Below are 25,102 nucleotides of genomic sequence, written 5' to 3' on the forward strand. Positions count from 1 at the left end.
CCCAGCAATCACATGGCTCACAATCACCTGTAATGAGATCTGGTGCCCTCTTCTGGCCTGTAGACACACATGCAGGCAGAACACTATACATACATACATAAATAAATAAATCTTAACAAATAACTGAGTTAAGGTTACCTTCTGGTGTTTACTCAGAGAAGGGCAGGAAGGGGTGAAGTGAAGTTGAGGCTTTGGGCCTGACCATGTGGCCTTGCTACTCCCTTGTCTTTCTCAGAGGTAACAGTTACTGTCTTCCATTGCTTTCCTGTGGCTGTGATAAACACTGGGACCAGCCATTTGGGGAGGAAAGGGCTTGTTTCATCTTACACTTCCAGGTAATGGCCCATCAGTGAGGGAAGTCAGGGTGGATACCTGGAGCAGACCAAGGAGGAAGGCTGTTTACTGGCTCGATCTCTCTGGGGATGCTTGAGTAACTGACAAAACCCAGGACCGCCTGCCTAGGGGTGGCACAGTAGACTGGGCCACAGTGGACTGGGCCCTCTTACATCAATCAACAATCAAGAAAATGCCCCCACAGACATACCAATGGCTGATTCCCCCATTGAGAACCCCTCAGATAAAGCTGGAATGTGTAAAGTCTAGAGCTGAAGCTAAATAGAATAATTAAAAGCTCAGGAGACCAGCACCTGTGACTTAGGGTCTGCGTGTCTCTGTTGTGCTCACAAATAAGCGCCAGGGAAACCAAGAATATTAAACACCCAAAGTAGTCTTTTCAAGGGGAAAGATGTATATTTTCTGCCTAGAAGGCTGGGAATGGAGGTGGCTAACAGCCTGGGTGAGCCCCTGTGCTATCTGTAGGTCCACTCTATACCTGGCTCCCCTAAGCTCCCACAACTAGGACTAGAGGTGGCTAATAGCCCAGATGACCTTTATACTATCTGTATGACCAAGACCACACCAGATCCTTCCCTAGGCCCTTAAGATAACACAAATAGAACCCACCTTCATGGAAGGAGTGAAATGTACTTTGAGAAGAGTTTCGATGTAATCACATCTCCTTGTACATAAGGGGTCATGTTACATTAGGAAACTCTCTCCAAAATTGTACTGTACTTAAATAAGCAGTGCCCAACTCTACAAGTTTGAACCAACACTGGCTACTGAGTCCTGCTGAACCGTATTTCCTTCTTGCCTCACTCAGCATTACCCTGCCAACCCTCCTCTGTTTGCAGAGCCCCACAGGCCTCCAGGGCCAAGCTTGCTGCTAGATCTTAATCTAGATGTTACTGAACTTGTGAGTCAACCAATACCAAGTCAGTCTGATCACCCAGCCTCAATAAGACAATGAAAGAACCAAATTAAACATTCAAAGCAGAAAAGGGAAACTCACTCAGTGTAGCCATATTGGGAAGAGGGATAAAGAGGTCCAGCAAACCCCTTGAGTGCATCTTTAAGGCCCTTCAGTGAGATCATGGTTTAAATAGAGGTCCAAGGAAATGCTCATCAAAGCAGTCCCTGTCAAGGTCCAGACACCATCTGGGCTTCCGTCTCATCCTGTAAGGTAACTGGACAGATTGTTGAACTATCTGAGATCTCTTCCAGGGAGACAACTTGCCCCTCTAGTTGGGGTCCTTTCTTCTCTCCCTCCACCCCCAGCATGATATTCCTGGAGGAAATTCCCATTTCTTTAGAGTCCATTGTTTCAATGATCTGATCGTCAGTTTGAGAAACACAAGAATCTAGTTAGGTCTTCATTTCTGCCAGGCCAGTTATATGAGCACTGAGACTGGATGGTGGAAGAGGGCTGCCTGCTCTCCACAGAGCCCTGTACACACTGTTCTCTGGCTCATTTCCCAGGAATCATGAGGTGGAGGTCCCTTCTAGGGCCTTCACGGACAGTCCCACCCCACTAATCACCATTCAAATGAGGTGGCTCCTAGGACCCTTAGACACAGCTTCCCCTGCCCTGACTCACCGTGGGCCCTTCACAGGCTACACCCTATCACTACTTTCAAATTCTCACAAACCAGAGAGCTCTACTTCAGCTGTTTTCCCCACTGTTGGTCCTCAGCCAACTGAAAGGAAACTAGCCCCACCCATCTCGTGCTGTCATTCTCTCCCTTGACCTGGTGTGTTAGAAAAACACCCATCCTGCGGGGGGTGGAATTTCCAGAGCTGTTGAGTCCACCTATTATGCATTCTCCACATACTGTCCTTTTATTTTGTAGCTCAGGGCCAGCCAGTTTTTGACTTGCAGATGCAATCAGCTTAGTTCTAGCTGGGGTTCTGCCGAGGGTGAGGAAACACCCTACTTCCTTCATGAAGTCTCAGCACAAAAACAAAGCTTCTCCTACTCCACCCTTCCTAGGAAAACAGCCAGTTCTAGAGCTGGCTCTAAGCCCTTCCCTCTGGGACCTACAAAAACATCTAGCCCCAAGAGCCTGCACTCCCCAGACTGCACACACAGTCAGCTGTGTGCCCAGGAGGCCGCAGGCCAGATCCTCCTAAATCAGGTGAGTGCCTGCATGAGGTGGGTGGAAGGCCTTTGCCCTCCAACACGCTCCACAGGAGGCTTGCTCTGGTTGTGAGGGCAGCTCCTATCTGCCCTCTGCCTGGACTTTCCTCTTCTGTGCTCTTTCTCCACGCTTACCCCGTCTCAGTGGGGCAACTCCAGCTGACCAGCAGTTCTGCTCATGCACACAGGAGCCTCCAACCCCCAAACAAGCTCAGAACCTCACCTAACCTTATATTTGTCCTAGTGCCAAGTTGAAAATGGGCTGAGATTTAAGAAGTGCACACCCTGAGTGGCTGCCTTAAGTGGATGGCCTGAGAAGCTCAAGGAGGGCCACAGTGGGGAGGGTCACAGAGGCCACAGCTACAGACTGACAGTTACAGTGGGAGAAACAGTAGTTGGAGAAACAAAGCTGGCTGTAAGCAGTGAGCATGGGCAGGGGCCTGGGGACCTTCTCCGGTACAGTGTGGCATCTCCTGGGAAGCTGACAAACTTTGCATCTTGAGGGTAAAGAGCTCTACCCCCAAGAGTTCTTTAATGGTCTGGCCACCAGTGGGGGTAGTGAGCTCCCGGAATGTTGTTCTTCAGGTGAACTGCTGTACAGCTGGAGTGGTGCTCTTCAGGTTACCCTGAAGTTAGACCCACCTTCCAGTCACAGTCCTACCACTTGCTGGCTCAGTGAGCTCCAGCCGAGTGCTAGACTCCCCAAGCCTCCTGCCTCAAGTGGTAGCGGTATGCTACCAACAGAAGTGGGCTGGCTGTTTCAGCAACATGGAGCTGGTGCAGGAATTCCCCCATACCCTGCTAGTGTATCCGAAGGGCATCCCTGATGGCCAAATACTTTGCACAGGGGACTGCTGAACTGCAAAACTTTCAAGCCTTTCCCGATGACCTGCTCATCAGCATGTACCCAAGGTCCAGTAAGCCAGTAGAGCCCCATAATCAGGCCTGCAGCTGCCACCTCAGCTGGCAGAGCTGAGCCCTCAGCCCAGCTCACTTTCCAGTTCTTCCTTTCAAGGTGCCACCTGGGTCAGTGAGATAATTGGCATGATCTGTCAGGATGTTAATCTAGAGAACTGTCACCAGGCCCCCATCTATATCTGGGTGCCCTTCCTAGAGTTCCAAAGCCCCGGTGTCCACTCAGGTATGTAAGGGAACCCTGGGGAAATGAAGCTGAGGGAAAGAGGACCAGGGTCCTGATCAGCACCCCTTCCCTACATGTGCTTAGGTCTTGAGGCTCTGTAAAACCCCCAGCCCCACTGCTCCTCAAGACACACTTGCTGTGGCTCTGGTCCCCCAGAGCTTGCTGGAGCAGAAGGTCAAGGTGAGAAGCCAGGGCATCGTTAGATAGCTGCAGACAGCCCCTTGATCCTGCCGAGGTCTCAGCTGCTTCACTGAGTGAGAGGCCATCTGCCTGTCAGTGTTGTGGGGTTCATAGCGTGGATCTAAGAGAAGGGAAGCCACAGAACAAGGTTCTCACAGAACATGGGAGAGAGCTGGCAAGACCCATGCCTGCCTTGTGTGTGGCCCCTCAGGAGAGCAACCTGACTTTAGACTTTGTGTTAGTTTGTTTATCCTCACTGTGAATAAAATAGAACTCCAGGTCTGTTCTGACTCAAGGCTTCAGGACACAGTGTATCTTTTTTCTGGCTTTTGGTGAGCCAGGGTATCATGACGGACACACTTGGGGGAGTAGGAAGGAACTACAATGCCATTGGTGCTGTGCAATTCTCCAGCCAAGCCCCGCCTCCACATATATACCACCTCCCAGAAATGCCATCCAAACATAAATCCTGAGTGGATCGATCCCTACCTTAGGTCAGTCACTTGTCAGTGGTGCTGCCCAGCTGGAGCCACGGCTTCAACAAGAATGCTTTGGGGGATGCTCCACATCCAACCCATGCCAGGAAGAAGCACTGTATAAATCCATACCACAAGGTTGCAACAGCCCAGCCTGTTTCTCCTTTGGCAGCTCAGGAGACAGTTCTCCCACTGGGTGCTGTGACAGGATGGACCAGGCATGGTGTCACACGCCTTTAATCCCAGCACTAGGGAGGCAGAGGCAGGGATATGTCTGTTTGAGAAAACATAAGGGGTTCCAGGCCAGCTTTGGCTCATCACACCCTGTATCAAAAAGAAGAAAAAGAAGGAAGAGTAAAGCTGCTAGGATGTGGGCGTCCACAGAAGGTCAAGTCCAGCTAGGGTCACATGCAGAACTGTTTCAACAGCACCTTGACCCGTCCCGTGGGTCCAGTTATTCAGGGTTCCGAAGGGGGGCTGCCTGAAAGAGTCATGGGCGGGAGAAAGAAAGGAGACCAAGCGGCACAGGAAAGGACAAGAGTTCATCTGTGCAATGTCAAGGTCTCGATTTATTGGGGCTTAGAGTGGGCTTAAATAGCCCTGCAACAATAGAATTGGGGGTAATAACAGAAGGAACATCAGGTATTTGCTGGGACTGGAACATTCTTATCAGCCGGAACATCTAGTGGTCTTTCTTGGAACAGTGAACAGAAAAGCCCCAGACCCTTTCTCGGAACAGAAGCAGTTAGCAGTTCCACTTGGCCAGACGGTGTCTAATTACAGGTTATATGAGGCTCACAGAGCTGGCTTTAAGCTGCAAACTTAAGGTCATTAAAAGGCTTACAAAGGTGGGCTTTAAGCTGCATTGTTTTGGGCCCACGGCCCCTTATATCTCCCTCTTATTTTTTCCTTTACAAAGGAGGGAGGTGAGGACTAGGCCACAGGTAGCATTCTTAGGGGGTCTTTGCTCATGACCGTCTCTGTCTTAGGTTAGTTCGACCTTGCCACCTCACTGACTTTACCCGTCTTCGGGTGATAAAAACCCGCCATCCAGGGGTCCCATGTCTTAGATTAGTCAAGGAGGGAAGGAAGTTGACCGTCGTCGAGGCGGCCATTTGTACCCGGGGCTACAAGTGTTGCATGCCTAGGGATGGCAAGTATGGCTCTAAAGCCTGTGACTAGACCTTTAACAGTTTAGAAAAATTAAGCCTCTCTTGATGGCCCAAGGGGTTGCCTGGTTCGCTCTGCTCGTTACGCTGCTCATCACCTGGGTTCTGGATCCGGTGATACTGTACGGAGACAAAATCTTTAGGGAGAAGTGAATCTATCTGACTTTTTATAAAGCGAGTCATTCTTTGGAGGGCCCACGGGCCAAAAGAAATCAGCAGCAATAGTCCTATAAGAGGTCCCAGGAGAGATGGTAGCAAAGTAGAAAGCCAGGGGGAGGTTGAAAACCAATTTTTATACCAGGACTCTTGTTGCTCTCTTTGTTTCTATCCTCTAGATTTTTCTTCATTTTTTCTATACTATCTTACACTAACCCAGTTTTATCTTTGTAAAAACAGCACTCTTCTTTGAGAGCTGCACAGAGTCTGCCTTCTTTGAGGAAAATTAAATCCAGTCCTCTCCTGTTTTGCAGTACCACTTCTGACAGGGAGACCAGAGAGTCCTTTAGATTTTGGAGTCCTGTTTGTAGTTCTTTTATATCTTTATCTACTGCTTGGGACAATTGAGTCAAATGTGCATATTGCTGTTTGGAAGTTATTAGGGAAGCTATTCCTGTCCCGGCTCCAGCTGCCCTTAAGCCCAGCATGACAGCTAAAGTGATGGCTGTAATGGGCTCTCTCTTGTGACGGGGCCTCTCCTCCCAGCTAGGGAGCAGCTCCTCCGGGGCATGTACCGTTAGGCGGGGCAACAGCCGTACCAAAACGCAATAATCTTTACTCTCTAGAACTGAAAGGTGGAAAAAAGGTGGTGAGTCCCTGAGAGCAAGCAAAATAAGTTCCATCAGGTACAGCTACATTTGTAGATGACTGGCTAATAATGATAGTTTGGTTGCACATTGGCTGTAAGGGTTCTGGGAAATGGAGTTCCGGTCCTCTAATACAGAGGCCTTTGCCTGAGACCTGACTTAAGGTCAAGCCCTCATGATTCATGGAATGCCATCTTAGTGAGGAAGTCTCATTAGTGAAGAGAAGATTTTTGAAAGTTAGCATGCCCTTATAGAAGGGCGGCCGAGGGGAAAAGCAAATCCAGCATTCCTGATAGCGAGAATTATTAAGGGACTGTAAGGCTAAAGCAGAAGCATTTACCATGGATTTAAGGCCTGAGAATTCCAGTCCTTTAGGACTGTGGGGGTTTTTATAGTCGTCAGGCAGCTCAGAATCTAATGCCTCTAGGAGATGGTAGTGGACCAAAACCAGTTTTTCGAGGATGGTGTCAATCTGAGACCTAATGAATCTGGTTAGTTTTTGAAAAGGTAGAGGTGACAATTTAAGTAGTTAATCAAGTAGAACAGGCAAGGTAGGAATTAGCAAGTGCCTGCAATTCCCTGATAAAGGGGAGGGGTGGAAGAATAACAGACCCAACAGTCCTCTATAAGGGAGTGGTTGGCTTGATGAGGGGCCTGAAGAATAAGGAGAGAATAAGGTCAGCGGAGGAGGGAGGTTCTGGTGGGAAAAATGGTCAGGGGTTCCCTAGTCTGGAGAGGCTCCTAGGGCTAAAGCACATAAATCAACTATCAGGGGGGAATAGGAGGGGGTGGTCGTAATAGTTGTGGAAGCATTGGCAGCATCACTGGCTTGGTTGAGGATCATCCAGGTGTAGTTGTAGATCTGATAAGGGCTTCCAGCAGCAATGGCAATTGAAGGTGAGAAACACAAGTAGCCAAAAAGACAGCATCTTTTATCTAGAATTAAGCAGAATTAGAAGGCTTCTCAGGGGCTTCCCCTGGGTGGATTATTTAGTTTTAAAAGGCATTTAGGCAACCATCTAGCATTATTGGCCTGAGTATCAAAAATCCATGCATGTCCTTTTCCCCAAATGAGGACCGGATCTGGTCCGTGCCATTTGTAAGTTAGGGGATCTTTCCATAAGGCTTGAGTATAATTTTAAGCCGTTGATGGATGCCAGAGGCTATCTTTGGCTGATTAAGGCGTGCCCCACCACTGCCTGGCTTCTGGGCTAGCCTCATGTCTCACCGCCGCTACAGAAGCACGGAGGCAGGCGTTTCACTCCCGCAAGTCAGCAGCATGCTGTGTCCCCAAAGGCCCAGCCGTCCCCGCTGCTACGGGCTCAGCAGGCAGGTCCACGCTGGGTGGGACTAGGCCACATGGGCTGTCCCTGTAGCACCGGTCTCGGGAATTAAGCACAAAATTGCTGGAAAGCTTTGTTAGTATATCCAGACCCATTATCTGTTTTTTATAACTTTTGGCACTCCCATGTAAGCAAAACATCTTAAACAGTGATTATAACATGCCTGGTGGCTTCTCCTGTTTGTGGAGTGGCACATTTTTAACTTGCCAAACTCTGTAATGTGAGTTACATCCATTCGCCATAAATGGTTGGGGAGCAGGCCTTGAGGATTCATCCTTAAATTAGCCATAGCCATATTGTGGACATTTTTTATATTGTTTGATGATTTGACCAGCAGTCTCTCTGGTTAAGCCAAATTTCTTACTTAGACTTTTGCTATTATGAAGAAAGTTACAAGCCTGTTGAGCTTTTTCTATTTGAGGCAAATCAACTGATTTTGTTAATCAGTTAATTCATTCCATTTGGCTAGTAATCATGGAAAGGCCTATTTAATAGGTTCCCATTGTGACCCATAAACATGATAATTCTCTTAGGTGAATACATTTTGAATTTGCTCAAATTAATCTAATATTGAATCCTATGTATGGAATTGTCTGTATTACCATAAGATCCTTGAAGACATAGTGACTGTCAGTATATAAATTAAATGAATTATTTACCAGGATTTAAAAGACCATTATAACGGCTTGCAGTTTAATTATTTGAGCTGAAGCCAGAGCTGTCTGCTCTATCTATTTCTTTCTATTAATAACCTATATAAGTGACTCTCCCAATAGAACCATTGGTAAAAATTAACATAGCATATTTTTATAGGCCTGCTTTTTATAATTTCAGAAATACAAAAGATGCATTAGTACAAATTGTAACAGTTCATGAGCTAGAAACTGATTATTAATTCTTCCTGAAAACCTAGCCAAGACAATCACCCATAAATCATTGTTCTGAAACCATCAATTAAACTGTTGCTTAAAGTAGGAGACATGTATCATACTTGGTTCTCTTCTAAAATACTTTCTAAAACATTGAACGAATGCACATTCGGGTGTCAGCAATATCGGGGAAGCTGCACACCCCAGCAAGGGTTACAAGCTCCTTATATAGGAAAAAACCGCAGATCAGCATACAGGCAAGGGGCACAAAGTGATTGATTACAAAGTATGATCTCATGTTAGAGTGGTCACCCAGGTGTGACTTGCTTTTCTACAAAGGAAAAACCATAGAACGTACCCTGGAAAGTCCTTGATTGTCTGTTGGCCAGCCAGGTGTGACCCAAAGAGGATTGTCTTGGCGATTGCCCCCGTCTAAACCATAGGATGTGGCCGGGGTTGGGGCCAACCCCCTTGTAATGGGCCAAGGCCTGTGGGAAACTTTTTCTCTCTGTGAACTAAAATCTTTTAAAACTTTTTCTCTCAGCAAACTAAAATATTTCATTCCCCCATCTTTTTTTGTGAGGTTTTAATCCTAAAACCCATGGTCCTGCTTATTGCCTGAGAGCCTGATATTGCTGATTAAGAACTAGGGCTTGGGTTATGGATAAGCATTCTTTAATAAATCGGAGTAGGTGATTAAGAATGTATAGCCCAAAAGTAAGCAGCAGTAAAAGAATAAGTAGGGGTCCTAAGAGGGTGGAGATTCCTTTAAACCAGCCTTGTTGGGACTCCCGTTCCTTTCACCGATGGTTGAGTCTTTCTCTGAGCTTGGCCATGGAATCCCTAATAACTCCAGAATGGTTAACATAGAAACAGCACTCCTCTTTTAGGGCAGCATAGAGCAATCATGGAATTGTTGTCTCTCCAGCGTCCCCATCAGGGAGTGAGAGATATTGGCATTCCCCCATGTAAGGGAGTTTCTTTTGATTTAGCATTTCAACCAGGGAAAATGGGCGATTCATTCTTTTCCATGCTACTTCCTGCTGACTTTGGGACGAAGTTAGGGACCCAAGAAGGCTGAAATGCTAGTCAAAAGCAAAAAAAAAAAAAAAAAAGGGAATTTAGGCCTATATGGCATTTCTGTACCATGTAGGCTAATGCTTTAAAATAAGGGTTTTAAATATTTAGGCTGGTGGACGGGTAGGCGCAACCATAGCAATGGTTCCTTCTGCCATAAACCAGAAATCGGACTATGCTTTGTGGGGAGTACATAAGCTTCCCATGGTTTTGCATAGTCAATATATCTGATGATGCTGAATCGCCTCCTTTAATTATAGAACTTGTCTACCTTTCTAGTTAGCTGTTTGGGTATATCTGGATCATTATCTCCTTATAGAATTTTACTTAAAGGATTTAAATCATCATTAGATGTCCCAAAAAGGGTACTTAACCAATGAATGTTTTATAACAATTTCTAAAAAACTCATTTAAAAGAATTTTAAACTATCTTTTCCAATTGCTATCTATTAAGCTCTAATTTCTTTAGAATATAACATATGTCTTTAACAGTTCTCTAGATTTATTTAGAGTTTCTGAGTAGCCTTTTCTAATCTAATCTTTGAGGCTGACAAGCTGATAAGACCTCACTTGCATGTTAGCTGACCTGCCAAGCTGTGAATCTAACAGGTTGGCTCTTTTTTGAGGCTTCTCATAAATCCTTCTCAAAATCATGCATCAACCCTTATTTTCTAGATGTCCTTTTTTAACCATAAAATTTTAGTAAGACCTACATCCTCTCATCTGCCAAATTTTATAGTATCATAGATTCCTCATATCTCTAAGCTAATGCTATAAACTTTTGCTAACTTTTTAATTGACTATCTCCTAGGGCTCAAATCATAATTTTTCCTGTTAAGACATTGACTCATTAACTGGATGCTCTTTTTGACTCTATTAAAGTGATTTTGATATTTTTTAAACAATATCCGAGGCAATGTAAATAAATATCTCTAATCATATCCAAGGCAATTTAGGCATTTCCATTCATCCGCATTCATAAATTCACAATCACATCACGCATCCAGGTGTGGCCACACCGTTCATTCATAACTTGCATACGTCTCACATTTCTCCTTTTGCCTAGGTTATGATCAATTTGTAGAAAAGAAAAATCCCTAATTGAAAATTTTAACATAGTAGCTTATAGTCAATCATTGAAATATGAGCATCCAAAATTTGAACAATTCTAAGCTTAAATATGTTGCCTTTTCTATAAGTCTCAAAAACAGTTTCTGTCTGGCTGTATCAATAGCATTTATATACATTAATTAGCCATCAACCATGGCGGCATCTCCCAAGGCTGTAAGTTGCAGCCTCCAAGCTTGACTGCCTCTAAGAAATGCTGCCAGCAACGAGCAGACCAGCGAGTCCGCTGTGGCTTGCCAGTATGCAGAGCCCCGGGAGGGTGAGAGCATGGGCTGAGGGAATGGGGGAAGGTCGGTCATTGGCTTCTGTACATGACAATGGTCGAGACTTCTGAAGGAAGTCTTTTAACAGTCAGCAAGAGGCGAGACCTCTCACCAACGAGTTCAGGGCTCTGAATGACGTTCCTGAGAAGAGCCCAATAATTAAGAATAACTTTAGGAACATTTTTTTGGGGGGGGGTTTAACTCATACATCTTACCTAAATCTCTCCCAACCTTTTCCCAGGTCTGGGGAGCTATGTCTGGTCCCATTAAAATCAAACATAGACAAGCTTTATTAATAAAACAGAAAAAATGAACTAAATCTTTCTTTTTAACTCTTATTTCTTTTTATCTTCTCCTTTTTAATTCTTACTCCTTTTTATCTTTCTTTTTAACTCTTACTCCTTTCTCCCTGAATGCTATTTGGAACTCTGTTATGAATTTTAACTCCTTACTAATGAAAGTACCCATGGCATTTGGACGGCAATGATTGGTAACTTACCTCCACCTGGAGAGAGCTCGAGTTTAGCTGTCTACAGGATCCTCTTTGTCCCGGGTTGTCTTTTCGCCGTCTGACAGTTGACCGTACTTCGGGTCCCTGTTCAGGCGCCACTTGACCCGTCCCGTGGGTCCAGTTATTCAGGGTTCCGAAGGGGGGCTGCCTGAAAGAGTCATGGGCGAGAGAAAGAAAGGAGACCAAGCGGCGCAAGAAAGGACAAGAGTCCATCTGTGCAATGTCAAGGTCTCGATTTATTGGGGCTTAGAGTGGGCTTAAATAGCCCTGCAACAATAGAATTGGAGGGAATAACAGAAGGAACATCAGGTATTTGCTGGGACTGGAACATTCTTCTTATCAGCCAGAACATCTAGTGGTCTTCCTTGGAACAGCGAACAGAAAAGCCCCAGACCCTTTCTCGGAACAGAAGCAGTTAGCAGTTCCACTTGGCCAGACGGTGTCTAATTACAGGTTATATGAGGCTCACAGAGCTGGCTTTAAGCTGCAAACTTAAAGGTCATTAAAAGGCTTACAAAGGTGGGCTTTAAGCTGCATTGTTTTGGGCCCATGGCCCCTTATAGCACCTGAAAAAATTGGAAACCAAAGAAGTGGTACTAGAGGGGGCTGGAGAGGTAGCTCAGAGGTTAAGAGCACTGGCTGCTCTTTATGAAGCCCTGAGTTCAATTCCCACCAACCACAGAGTGGCTCACAACCATCTACAATGAGATCTGGTGCCCTCTTCTGGCCTGCAGGCATACATACAGGCAGAACACCTATACTTAATAAAATCTTAAAAACAAGAAAACAGGCCGGGCGTTGGTGGCTCACGCCTTTAATCCCAGCACTCGGGAGGCAGAGGCAGGTGGATCTCTGTGAGTTCGAGACCAGCCTGGTCTACAAGAGCTAGTTCCAGGACAGTCTCCAAAGCCACAGAGAAACCCTGTCTCGAAAAACCAAAACAAACAAACAAACAAACAAACAAAACAACAACAACAACAACAAAAACAAAACAAAGAAGCGGTACTAGAGAGGCTGGGCCTGTTCCCTCTGCACACCCTGCCTTGTGGGAGGATGGTGTGAAGCTTGCTGGGGCCGGTGGTGCAGAATTTATACTTGATCACAAAACCTGTTGTCTTTCCCCAAAGGACACCACTGGCTGGCTGATATATAGGCCTCTCAGCCAGTTTTCCCTTGTCTGGGATCCATGAGGTTGTGGCCCCTAGGATGGGTGAAGGGGACCTAATATTCATTTGTGCTTTTGTTGGCTTTCTTCCTTTTCACCATGCATAGGAGGTGTCCATTGCTTGTCATTCTCCCCAGCTGAGATTCTCTGAAACCCAGCCCATTTCCCCTGTATGTGGTAGGTCTCTCTCTACCTCTCATACCACAGGTAGAGGAGGTTGGGATGCCCATTCTTTTTTGTTTGTTTTTTTGGGGGGTTGGTTTTTCAAGACAGGGTTTCTTTGTGGCTTTGGAGGCTGTCCTGGAACTAACTCTTGTAGGCCAGGCTGGTCTCGAACTCACAGAGATCCGTCTGCCTCTGCTTCCCGAGTGCTGGGACTAAAGGCGTGCGCCACCACTGCCCGGCAAGCTTTCATTTTTTTAAAAGTTGGGACCTAAAAGACCTAGGCAGGTAGAGGAATCCATCCAAGTGTACCAAAACCAGTGGAATCCATCCAGGTGTACTAAAAGCAGTGGCTGGAGTGAAGGCAGGAAAAGTCAAGTCCCGTAGTTACCTCAGAGCCCCTCCATCACCCAAGGGGCTGCTGATACACCAGGTCCCCATTTACAACTTAATGGCTGTTCCGGCCTGGGCCGCTCATTTCCATTGCTCTCAGGTCAGAGTTTTCTGCTCTAAAGCATGGGTGTGCGGGAGCTCTTCTGCTAAGCACTCATTCACCAGCGCGTCCAGACATGGGATTGGGAAATGACTGGGGTGGTGGGCTCCGAAGCAAGTGTGACCAGGGAGATCCGAGATATCTCCAGGAAGTGGGGATTCAAGGCGAGGACAGAAGTCCAGCCACAAAGGCTGAAGCACCCACGGGTTATGGGCCATGTTTCGGGGCTTGGGAGTGAGTTAGTCTTCCCCCGGGTGGACTGCAGTCTGGAGGACCCACCCAGGCTTATGCCTGGTGCCTATAGAGGCCAGAAAAGGGTGAAAAAATCCCCTGGCACTGCAGTTATAGATGGCTGTGAATCTCCAAGAGGATGCCAGTGTTCTTAACTATTTCCTCTCCAGCCTCCAGCCCCTCTTCTTCCACCATCACCCCCCCCCCCTTTTTAAAGCAGGGTTTCACTACACCCGAGGCTGACCTTAACTCAGGCTATCAAGATTACATGACAACTACCTTTACCCACAGAACCATCCTACTGGCCCCTTATTTTATTAATAAACATTTTTCTAGAAACATCCCAAGCAAGGATGTGAAAAACAAAATGGCCCATGCTTACTTAGGACCAGGGTGTTTGTAACCCTGAGGGTTAGCACATCAACACTCCTCATTCCTGAGTCTAACTGGTATACCTCAGGAAACCACTTGACAACTTTTCAAGACAGGCTTTATTGTGTAGCCTTGGCTGTCCTGGAATTCACTCTGTAGACTAGGCTGGCCTCAAACTCAGAGATCTGCCTGCCTCTGCCTCCAGAGTTCTGGGATCAAAGGTGTACCCTACCACTGCCCAGATACCTTACAACTTTCTACAAAGGGAAATCTTTAAGAAAGATAAGTAGCCGAGTGATGGAGGCAGGCAGATCTCTGTGAGTTCAAGGCCAGCCTGGTCTACAAAGAGAGTTCCTGAAAAGTCAGAGCTGTTACACAAAGCCTGTCTCAAAAACAAAACACCCAAAAAACAAAAACCACTTTAAAAAAAAGATTTATTGAATGCCAAACCCAATGCAGATCCAGGCAGATGGGACCTAGCTGGGCCTTTCCCAGCAGGCAGAAGAAAGTCAGCCCTGGTTTTGGGTCCAGGCTGGTGGGAAGACAGCCAGGGTCCTGCCTGGTGCCTCCCTCATTTTAGGTAAATAAGGGGCAGGAATGGGGAGAGACAGAGAAGCAGAATGGTCCATGTGCCTCGGGAAGACACATGAAGGAAGAAAGGTAGATGTAGAGGACTGGGCAGATGTTGGAGGCTAGCCTGACATCTGGGTCCTTGGTGACAGTAGTGAGGAGACTGAGGGAGGTCTACTGCCACCCCGGACCACGGCGATGTCCAGGTCAGGCGCTACCAAGGGACACATGTGGGTCTCTGGTCCAGCAGTAGCCAGGGTCCCTGTTTATGTCCATACCTCCTGTTGCTGTCCAGTGCCATGCTGACTCCAGTGGGCTGGGCTGCCTCCTAGACCTGAAATCCCCATGCTGCCCCAGGGCCAGACTGATCTAGGTGGTTTTTGCTGTTACTTGGGGCCATGGTGACTGCCAGGCCTAGGCTGCTGCCGAGGACCATGTCTGTGCCTGTGGTCCTACTGCAGCTGAGGTCTGTGTTGGTGCCCATGTCCCAACGGTGTCACTAAAGGCCAAATGAAGCCTGGGGTCTGGGCCGCATCCTGTGGCCTTGTTGGTGTTCAGGGGCCATGCTGCCATTGGAGCCGTCCTGATCTGAGTGTCCAGAGCTACCCCTTAGAACAAGGATGTCGACCAGGCTTAGCTGCCCCCTGAGACCGTGTCTGGGTCTGTGGCCCAGCTGAAGCTGGGGTCTACATTGAACTCTGTGGCACAGGTTACCACTAGGACCAATACAGAGTCAATGAGCAGTTGTAAGTCAGGCTAGGCTGATGTGACAAAGGGGTGTACTATATGACACACCGGAGCTTCCAATGCCACCAATGAAGAGGTGATAGAGAGGCAGGAGAGAAGGAGAAGCAGAGAGTTTTCTGTATCGGTTGTGGTTTTTTTTCTATTTTGGTTTATTGTTTTTTTGTGGTTGTTGCTGTTTGTTCTTGCTTTGTTTACTTGCTTGCTTACTTTGCTTTCTTTCATGGGAGAGATGCAACAGGGATGAGGGAAGATGGGAGGACCCAGACGTAAGCAGAATTGGGCACATGATATGAAACTCCCAAAGATTCAATAAAGAAGTTAAAAAAAGATTTATTTGGCCGGGCATTGGCGCACACCTTTAATCCCAGCACTCGGGAGGCAGAGGCAGAGGCAGGCGGATCTCTGTGAGTTCGAGGCCAGCCTGGTCTCCAGAGAGAGTGCCAGGATAGGCTCCAAAGCTACACAGAGAAACCCGGTCTCGAAAAACCAAAAAAAAAAAAAAAAAAAAAAAAGATTTATTTTATGTATGAGTGCTCTTTCTGCATGTATGCCTGAGGCCAGAAGAGGGCACCAGATCCCATTACAAATGGTTGTGAGCCACCATGTGGTTGCTGGGAACTAAACTCAGGTCCTCTGGAAGAGCAGACAATGCTCTTAACTGCTGAGCCATCTCTCCAGCCCTGTGGGGGTTATTTTAGAGCTTGAAGTCGCTCTTCCCTGGAGTTGTTTGCTTTGGACAAGATAGATTGTTCTGGGATACAGGCTCTCTGCAAACATTCTTATCTGGGCCGAGTAAAGTTGAGAAAGGAAAATTACAGTCTTTTTAAATTTTAATTTTAGGTGCATAGGTGTTTTGTCTGCATGTGTATCTGTGTGAAAGTGTTAAGATTCCTGGAGCTGGAGTTACAGACAGTGGTTAGCTGCCACGTGGGTGCTGGGAATTGAAGGCAAATCCTCAGGAAGAGCAGCCAGTGCTCTTAACCATTGAGCCACCTTTCTCTCCAGTCCCCTGCTGTAATCTCTTTTAAGAATCCCATTTTTGGTCTACAAAGGGAGTTCTGGGACAGGCTCCAAAGCAATAGAGAGAAACCCTGTCTCAAAAAACCAAAACAACAAACCAAAACAAAACAAAAACCCAGAATTAAAAAAACAAAAACAAAACAAAAAAAAACAAATGGGTGGCACTCTTATCAGAGTGAGTTTGCTGTTTACCTGGGCGTGGCCTATCAAGGACTCATGGGAAAGGCAGGCTCAGCAGGCTGGCAAAGCTTTCCTCCAAAGGGCAAATGCTGACATTGCAGAAAATGTCCACTCCCACATGCTTACAGCCTGCAGACTGACCTCTTGCAGAATGTTCCTACCAAGATTAGATAAACCTGCCTCCTTGTTTATTGGATGTAATAACCCCACCTCAACAACAAAAAGCTAGCTAAGCTTGAGCCAGAGTGAACAAGCCAGTTAGCAGTACTCTTCCATGTTTTTTGCCTTTGCTGCTGCTTGTTTGAGTTCTTTCCAGGAATTCCCTCAGTGATAGACTGTGACCTGAAAGCAAGGAAAACAAACCCCTTCATCCCCAAGTTGCTTTTGGTCATGGTGTTTATATCCCAGTAGCAGAAAGTAAACTACAAAAGCTCCTCTTATGCATGCTATTCTTTTTCTGTGCTCTTGTGATTGGCACTATCTTCCTCCTCTGTGTTTGGGGTTCCTTCTAAGTACCTTCTGCAGTGCTGACTTGATCATTAACTGCTTTAATTTGTACTTCTCTTAAAATGTATATGCCTCCATTATAAAAGATAACTTTGCTGGACACGGTGTTCCTTTATTCCACCCACCAGTAGAATACAATGATTCCAATCACACCTTAGAACAGTAGGGTACATTTATTTCAACTAGTATTCAATTTTTCAGAAGATTTATTTGGAATAGAATCACTCAAGTAATTCTTCTGCCTCTGCCTCTCAGGAATTAAAAATATGCAACAGGATACCGTCAGGTTTGGTTTCTTGACATTATCCCAAAGTTCTTGTAAGCTGTGGTTATGCATATGTATTTTTTGCTCTTAATTGCTAACTATAGTATTCCTTTGGCCTTGTCTTCCATTCCTGATAAGTCTTTATCACTGGTCTGTTAATTGGCAGTATTTTCTACTGTTTTTTTTAAATGTGATTCGTCCATTTTTTTATTTCTAACATTTATGTTCTTCATCCAAAACACGCCTTGCTATGAGTTTTGCATCCGCATTGCTAACTTTGTTCAAGTCCTGAATTATTTTCTTACTTTGTCTCCTGTTCTCTTTGAAGCCATTATTTTTTACAAGTAAAAAAAAATAAATGTGTAGATAGGTGTGTGTCTGCATGTGAGTGCAGGTGCCCACAAGACAGCAGCAGCATCAAACCCCTAAGCAGCTGTGACTCGGGAACTCAGATCTTCTGGAAGAGAAGCAAGTGCTCTTAACCACTCAACCATTGCTCTACTCAACTTCTGAATTCTTCCTCTAGCACTTTACCCCAGTTTCAGTATCTTGGATCTGACAGTGGAGCTGTTATGTTCCTTTAGAGGGATCATGGCACCTTGTTTTTCATGTTTCTTGGTTCTGATCTGTGAGTCTGTTGGGATGGATGTGACCTTCATCTGAGGACTTAATCCTCAGTATTCTTCAGAAAAAAAACATAACAAACAGTTGAACAACCAGCCAACCAACAATAGCAAGTCAAACCAGATACAGAAATGCATTTTAGCTGGGAGGTGGTGGTGCACGCCTTTAATCCTAGCACCTGGGAGGCAGAAGCAGGTGCATCTCTGAATTGGAGGCTAGCCTGGTCTACAGAGTAAGTTCCAGGATATTCAGGGCTGCTACACAGAGAAACCCTGTCTCTGGGGAAAAAAAGTACTTTAAACCTACTGCAGTCAATTATGATACCACTAATAACTACAGAAAATAAACTGCCAAAAAACAGTGTTAAGTGGGCATGGTGGTGTATGCTTTAATCCCAGCACTCAGGAGGCAGAGGTAGAGAGATCTCTGAGTTTGAGACCAACCTGCACTACGTATCTAGTTCTAGGACAGCCAGGACTACACAATAGAGAGATTATCTCAAAATACAATAAAAAAAAATAGGGTAAAGGTAGAAACAAGAATTGAGTGAATGAAATTGAAGTGTTCAGAAATAGGAATACAGAAATGCAGGGTCCAGGAATATGGAAATATAAAATTGTAGCCCAAACAAAAAGCTGGCAGTCACTGTTAAACTTTAACAACCAATTTCTGCCTTAAGAGCAGACATCCTGGCAGCCACTGTGTACAGAGGTAAAGTTTTAACAATGTTTTCCCACCTCCCAGCTTCCCAGCTAGGCAGGTACAGCAGACAAAGGTCACCTTATAACTGCTGCCTTTAGGGGACCCTCTGCCTTGTATTCCCTACGTGACTCTACTCTCTGCCTTGAATTCTTTTAGGGACAGTGAAAAATGGCTGTGTCAGCCACAGGCTTTCACAAACATCCTAAGTTAACATCCTATAAATAAAAGTTGTAAAACTTACAATATAATGTGACTTTAAGCCTGACCTCAAAGTTGTGAAAGCTCTTTGACTCACATCTGGTGCTGGATTTTACGGTAAGAGGAGGCCCCAAACCAGCCCCCATTGCCAGTCTCAGAAGCCCGAACTCTGGCTGTGGTCACAGCTATAGCTGTAAGCTTCTGAGCACGGCAGAGATTTTTTTCTTTCCTGGAATAAAGCTTGCTTCTGGTTTAATAAACTTTGGTGGTCTGTCCCCCATCACTGTGCAGCCCAGGCCCCAACATCTTTGTTGCAGAAACCTGGGACCTCACATAATCCTGGCTCTGGGGGGGGGTACACTCCAGTCTGGCAAACTTTGTTCTATTGGTTTTGGCCAACTGGTAACCTTTCTCTGGTTTCTGGTGTCCTGAAAAAGGTAGGCTCAATAAGAGTAGGCAGAGGGGCCCTGGGACACTTCAACCCCTTTTCTGGCTGTTGGGTTGTTCATCTATGGCCCTTGGGGATTGGTTTGGGATTCATGGTCCCTGCGTGCAGCGTTCTTCCTTCTGTATGTCTCATCAATTCTGTTTATTTGTTGTGTTGTCTATTGTCAGTCTCTTTGTGGTAATTGTCAGTAAATTAATGACTACTCTGGGCTAAGGTTCCTCTGAGCCTCAGGCCCTTTTGGATCATGTACTCTAATTTCCAGGATTTCAAGAATACAACAGAAGTTTTTGCCAGCCTTTCCAGTCCCTCTCTGCCTCAGGAGTCCAGGCTCCCCAAGGCTTTCTGCCTTAAGAGCAGACATCCTAGCCGGGTGTTGGTGGTACACGCCTTTTTGTCCTCCTACGTGACTGCTCTCCGTCCTTATTCTTTCAGGGACAATGAAAAGTGGCTGTGTCAGCCACATGTTTGCAAACATCCTTCCTATAGCTGCTTCAAGCTGAAACAGGGCATAGATGGTCAGGGCCCAGAAGGCTGAAAGGCCAGTCAAAAGTATGGAGTTGCAACTAGACACCACCCTTCACAGATGCTATGCTCTGTTAGTAACTTCTCCACAGGCGCCAAGTTCTGAGACGGGATCCTCTCTACATAGATGCCAAGTTCTGAGAGGGGATTCTCCTTTTTAGGTGCCAAATTTTGTTAGTGCCCCCCCCCCCGCCCCCTTACAGGTTCCTGTTAGTGGATCCCATGCCTCTAAGGCCTGACAATGGATCCAAATGCCTACCCACAAGAAAAACAATTGAGTTTATAGTCTTCTGGGAAGCTTGTGTTGCCAGAGCTCCTTCAGCGATCCATCTTCATTCCAAGCATAGAGCTTTCCTGATGAGACTGGGTGTGGTGGTTCATACCTGTAATCCTAGCACTTGGGAGCTGGAGCAGGAGAATTGCCACAAGTCCAAGGCCACCCTGGATTACATTGTGAATTCCTGTTCAGCTTACGGTGTGAGACCTTGTCTCTGTCAGGTCTAAATTCTAGTCAAAAGCCAGAATTCCTCAGGAACCTGTAAAGCAGTTCCCCTCTACCAAAGCAGCCATTTCCTTATCACTGGCAGAAGGGACAAACGGCTACCTGTGGCACCTATTAGAGCATGCTGGCCTCCTGCTCCCTCAGTACCATAAGTTCCCATTACACATTTCAGAGTCCCTGCTAGCATCCCAACTCTTCTCACCCTAACCCCTACCCTAAACTCGCCAAGCTCAGAAGCTTCCCCTCAGCTTCTCGTTGTCCTCACAACGCTGCTATTTCTGCTGTGGGCATGTTCTCTCTTTCCTCTCTTTCCTCTTCTGTCTTCATCCCTTGCTACCCAACCCCCAACCCTCATGGCCAAGCCCAGTCTACTTCTTTCTCTCTGGCTGTACTCTCCCTCATATCTCCAATCATACCTCAGAGCAGACATGTCATCAGTTTTTAGACAGTTTCAAACAAACTTTCCCCTAGAGAAAAGGAAATTCCTAAGTCATTCCTGGAGTGTCCTGTCACCTGCCTTTCTGCAGCTCTCCTGAGATGACAACTCTGTAAGGGTCTACAGACGCAGTGCAGTTTCACACTGCATCTTCACTCCAACAGAAGACAAAGATCAAGAGGGTGGGATTCTTCTCCTACCTAAGGCCTTATGACTCAGCTGCAGGCATCTCCCGTCTTTGCAGGGCTGCTTGCCAAGTCCAGAGTTGGGTGAAAGTCCTCTAGGGACTGTTTACCCGTCATGTGTGGCACTGGATGAGGTAGCCCAGCAGCCATGAGGCAGGGGCACCTTCCAGGGCCTTTAGACTCCAGGTCTTTCCCTTGAACAGCCTTCCCTACTCTACTGTACCTCCAGTTCGCTGACCTTGGTCCCTCTCACCATTCTGGATTTTCTCTGAGGTCAGCCAGAATTTCCAGTATTGCTGTGGGTGCTCTGATCTAAACCCAGGGTGTCCTCAAGGTTGGCTTGGAGCCAGCAGGAATGTTGAGTAGCTCTGTCCCCATCTGGCCACTGTCTTCCCTTTGCTAGACTGTATTAACTGTCTATGATCTACCCCCAAGTTTAGGTAAGAAAGGAGGAAGGAACCACAAACAGTGTAAAAATAAAACTACCTTCCTTCTGTCCTTCTGTTTTTTTCCCCCTTGTTTTTTTATAGGTTAAATCCACAGTCCATAGTGGGGGTAACGCCCCATCTCCACCCACTTTTTTTTTTTTTTTTTTTTTTTTTTTTAGAACAGCCAGTCCTAGCATTGTTCCCACTCCCTCCCACTTGGGACCTACAAATCTTCATTCAGCTCAAATTCCAATTCTGCATTTCCTACATTCCCACACAAAGATCCTACCACTGTGCACCGAGGAGGAGACGCTCAGAACTCAGAATCAGGTGAGTGGCACAGTAGGGTGGCCACCATTGTCCTGCCCAGCTACAAGTTCCAATATTCAAGGCCAGCTAGTTCTTCTATCTTGATTAGTCTATTTGACCCCTGACTAGGCCTCTAACCTCTCTGCTCTTTCCCTGTGCAAACCCCACCTCAGAAGAGCACCTGTAGCTTGTCTGAGTTCCCCCTCTCTTCCCTGGCTGGTTTTAGAATCCTTTTTAGTAGAAAATCTCTCCCTGGCAACAGGCAACAAGCTTAGTAGCTAAATTGGTTATGCTTGTCTCAGAGGTTTTGATAGTTTGGGGTATTTCTGAAGGTAATAGGAAGCCCAAGGAGGAAAAGTGGGGAGATGCACCCGTGTGCCATAGCTGGCCATCCACCTGAGTACATGCTGGTATCTACCCCAAAATGCCAAACACTGTATTGGTTCTACTTCAGAGTGCTTAAATATCAGGACTATGCTTGGGCACCAGGGACATGGAAAGTTCTGCAGGTAAGCATCGATGTAGCCAAAGTAGTAACTTTTGCTGGAGTTAGACTTGCCTTTGATCCCAGGTCTACCTGCCACCTGGGTAAACTGTCAGAGCCTCAGGATCCCAATTTTTTTTGTTTGTTTTTTCGGGACAGGGTTTCTCTGTGTAGCTTTGGAGCCTGTTCTGGAACTCACTCTGTAGACCAGGCTGGCCTCAAACTCACAGAGATCCGCCTGACTCTGCCTCCTGAGTGCAGGAATTAAAGGCATACCCCACCACCGCCTGGCCAGGATCTCAATCTTAAAGCAAGAATTCAGCACAGTATTGTGAACTTGTGAGAAAAAAAAAGTGAGTTTTACTCTGTTCTCAATGCAGCAACATGGAGTTGATTAAGGATATTTCCCGTCCACCACTGGTGCATGTGAAGGGCATCCCACTCATCAAATACTTTGCAGAGGCTCTTGAGCCATTGCAGAATTTTACACCCCATCCTGATGACTTGCTTATCAGCACATACCCAAAGTCTGGTAAGCAAAGGGGTCCCCATAACATCATACAGATCTCATTGTAGCAAGCAGGTCCAGACTCTGGGTCATGCTTACTTCTTGTTCCCTGCTTTTCAGGTACTACCTGGATTAGTGAGATCCTGGACATGATCTACCAGGGTGGCAAGCCAGAAAATTGTCGCCGGGCCCCCATCTATGCCCGGGTGCCCTTCCTTGAGTTTCGATGCCCAGGAGTTCCCTCGGGTATGAGCACCAGGATGTTAGACACAAGTGGAGAGAGGTAGGACTAGGCCCCAGCTTAACTAAGTTCTCTGCTCAACTGTAGGTCTTGAATCTTTGGAAGAGACACCAGACCCACGGCTAATTAAGACACATCTGCCTCTGTCCTTGCTCCCTCAGAGTCTGCTGGATCAGAAGATCAAGGTAAAAATAAACAAAAACAAAAACCACAGTTATCGTGGTACCTTCCAGCATTCGGGAAGTAGAGGCCGAAGGATCAGGAGTTTAGGGATAGCCTTTGCTACACTGCAAGTTAAAGACTAGTAGTCTGAGCTGCATCTGACCCTGTTTAAAAATCGCAGGAAAAAAAAAAAAAAAGAAAGGGAAACAGGGAGGTGGGTAAAGTGAGAGGGTGCAAGGGTCCCTGGGGTCACCATAGCTTTGATTTATTCTGCTGGGAATTATGGGGCTACTCAAGCCCTGTTTCATCTTGTATGGAGGATCTCTGGCTGTCACTCTGGAAGGACTCAGATAACAAGGAAAACGGAATTCTTCAGTGTAAACTAGAGATGCAGAGTCCAGGTGCTCACAGGACATGGATGAAGGGGATGGTGGAACTCTGACCTACCATGTGGATGTGTTGACAATAAAGGAGTCTGATAAAATATAGATTATGGAATAGCCAGGACTTGGGCATCAAAGGTGTAATCTCAGGTCAGTGGTACCCTACCACGAAATCTCAACAAGTCAACTTCTAGTCCTGTTTTCTCTTCTGCCATCCCTAAAAGAAGTGCTGAGAGTTCTCAAGTGCTAGAAGGTATGACACCTCACTGGGTCCTGTGGTGACAGGAAAACAGGAGGAACCAGAACTAGGGATTGTTTGCCCCTGCAGGTGATCTACGTTGCCCGAAATCCAAAGGATGTGGCTGTCTCCTATTATAACTTCTACAACATGGCCAAGGTGCACCCTGATCCAAATACCTGGGATATCTTCCTGGAGAACTTCATGGCTGGGAAAGGTGAATCTGAGTCTGTACCAAGGAGGGGGCTGGAGCTGAGGGGCACAAGCTGGTGCTAACAAGGACTGTGTCTGTACCCTGCCCTCTTCCCCAGTGTCCTATGGGTCGTGGTACCAGCACGTGAAGGAGTGGTGGGAACTGACACAAACTCACCCTGTTCTCTATCTCTTCTATGAAGACATGAAGGAGGTGAGACTGCCTGCTACCACTTCCTTCTGTGTCTCACAGGCAGGAACCTCACTCACCTGGCCGAGCCCCATCCCTATCCCAGCCCCACCCCAGACCAGTACCTCCCATTACCTCCTGGCTCAGGACCTCAGCAGAGGACATTGCACAGCTCTTATCTTGGTGCAGTGTCAGTCATGTGCCATTATTGATCTGGTGGCTTGCTGCTCTTGCTTCTCCCTGCTCCAGAGGTACCAAGTATGGGTACCAGAGATCAAAGTCTGTCCCTGTCCTCTGCCAAAATGAACCCACTGGGATCATGCCAAGATGGCAGGGTAGGAAACTACCTATTTTGCATCAGGGTAAGAGACTCAAGAGTCAGGGCATCAGGTCTGAAAATTTCTTGGTAGAAGTGGCCCGCTCCCTGTGGGTGATCCCCCAACCTTATCCCAAGGAGTACCAAAATTATCTCTATGCTCCAGAATCCCAAAAGGGAGATCAAGAAGGTCCTAGAGTTTTTGGGACGCTCTCTGCCTGAGGAGACTGTGGATATCATTGTTGAGCATACATCCTTCAAGAAGATGAAGGAGAACCCCATGGCTAACTACACAACCATCCCCACTACAGTCATGGACCATGATATTTCTCCCTTCATGAGGAAAGGTAGGTAGTAGCTTGGATGGGTATTTGGAGGATTTGGGGAAGGGAGGTTGGATGCAACCAACAAAACCTGAAGTCACATGGGTCCTGTAGCTGGGACTCTACACAGTCTCTCTCCCTCTTCAGGTATCACTGGGGACTGGAAAAACACCTTCACTGTAGCTCAGAATGAGCAATTTGATGCCCACTACACCAAAATGATGGCAGGCTGCAACCTCAAGTTCCGTTGCAATCTGTAAGTGGATATGGCTATATTGGGAATGAAGGTAAGCTGACATAACCCATTATGACCTCAAGAATAAAATATGATGTATCCAGTTGTATGACCTCAAGAATAGAATATGATGCACCCATATTGTATGCCTACAGGAAATCTGAGCTCAGAGAATGAACAGGACTTGGGTAGTATCTGAATGAAGAGGGTTTTACCAACACGTGTCAGGAAAGCAATTGATCCGTGCACTGAAAAGGAACCCAAGCATGCAACAACAGAAGACATAAACTGTATTTTACCTGAAAGAATAAATGTCACTGGGAGCTGA

At 46.4% G+C, this 25,102-nt stretch overlaps 1 protein-coding gene across 3 annotated transcripts; it reads left to right on the forward strand.

Annotated features, from left to right (window-relative positions):
* The first annotated feature begins 10 nt into the window (after positions 1-10).
* On the forward strand, positions 11-25,102 carry LOC100769643 (sulfotransferase 1A1). 3 transcript variants are annotated; one of them, XM_027404648.2, is made up of 10 exons: positions 11-2,474; positions 21,373-21,523; positions 22,367-22,518; positions 22,615-22,740; positions 22,823-22,920; positions 23,609-23,735; positions 23,830-23,924; positions 24,383-24,563; positions 24,687-24,826; positions 24,930-25,102. In XM_027404648.2, exons 3-9 carry the CDS (start codon positions 22,371-22,373, stop codon positions 24,797-24,799), a joined length of 888 nt encoding a protein of 295 aa, XP_027260449.1. In that variant the 5' UTR covers positions 11-2,474; positions 21,373-21,523; positions 22,367-22,370; the 3' UTR covers positions 24,800-24,826; positions 24,930-25,102. The 3 variants fall into 3 exon arrangements, with proteins under 3 accessions (XP_027260449.1, XP_027260450.1, XP_027260451.1); XM_027404649.2 differs by having other exon boundaries at positions 21,378-21,523; XM_027404650.2 differs by lacking the exon at positions 21,373-21,523.

Source organism: Cricetulus griseus, chromosome 3 (assembly GCF_003668045.3).
Source record: "Cricetulus griseus strain 17A/GY chromosome 3, alternate assembly CriGri-PICRH-1.0, whole genome shotgun sequence".
Classification (NCBI taxonomy): Eukaryota; Metazoa; Chordata; class Mammalia; order Rodentia; family Cricetidae; genus Cricetulus; species Cricetulus griseus.

Excerpts from the sequence above, each read along its gene's own strand:
- LOC100769643 (XM_027404648.2), top strand. The coding sequence starts at position 22,371 with ATGGAGTTGATTAAGGATATTTCCCGTCCACCACTGGTGCATGTGAAG. Across the intron at positions 22,741-22,822 it reads ATGCCCAGGAGTTCCCTCGG|GTCTTGAATCTTTGGAAGAG; the intron begins GTATGAGCACCA and ends GCTCAACTGTAG. Across the intron at positions 22,921-23,608 it reads TGCTGGATCAGAAGATCAAG|GTGATCTACGTTGCCCGAAA; the intron begins GTAAAAATAAAC and ends TTGCCCCTGCAG.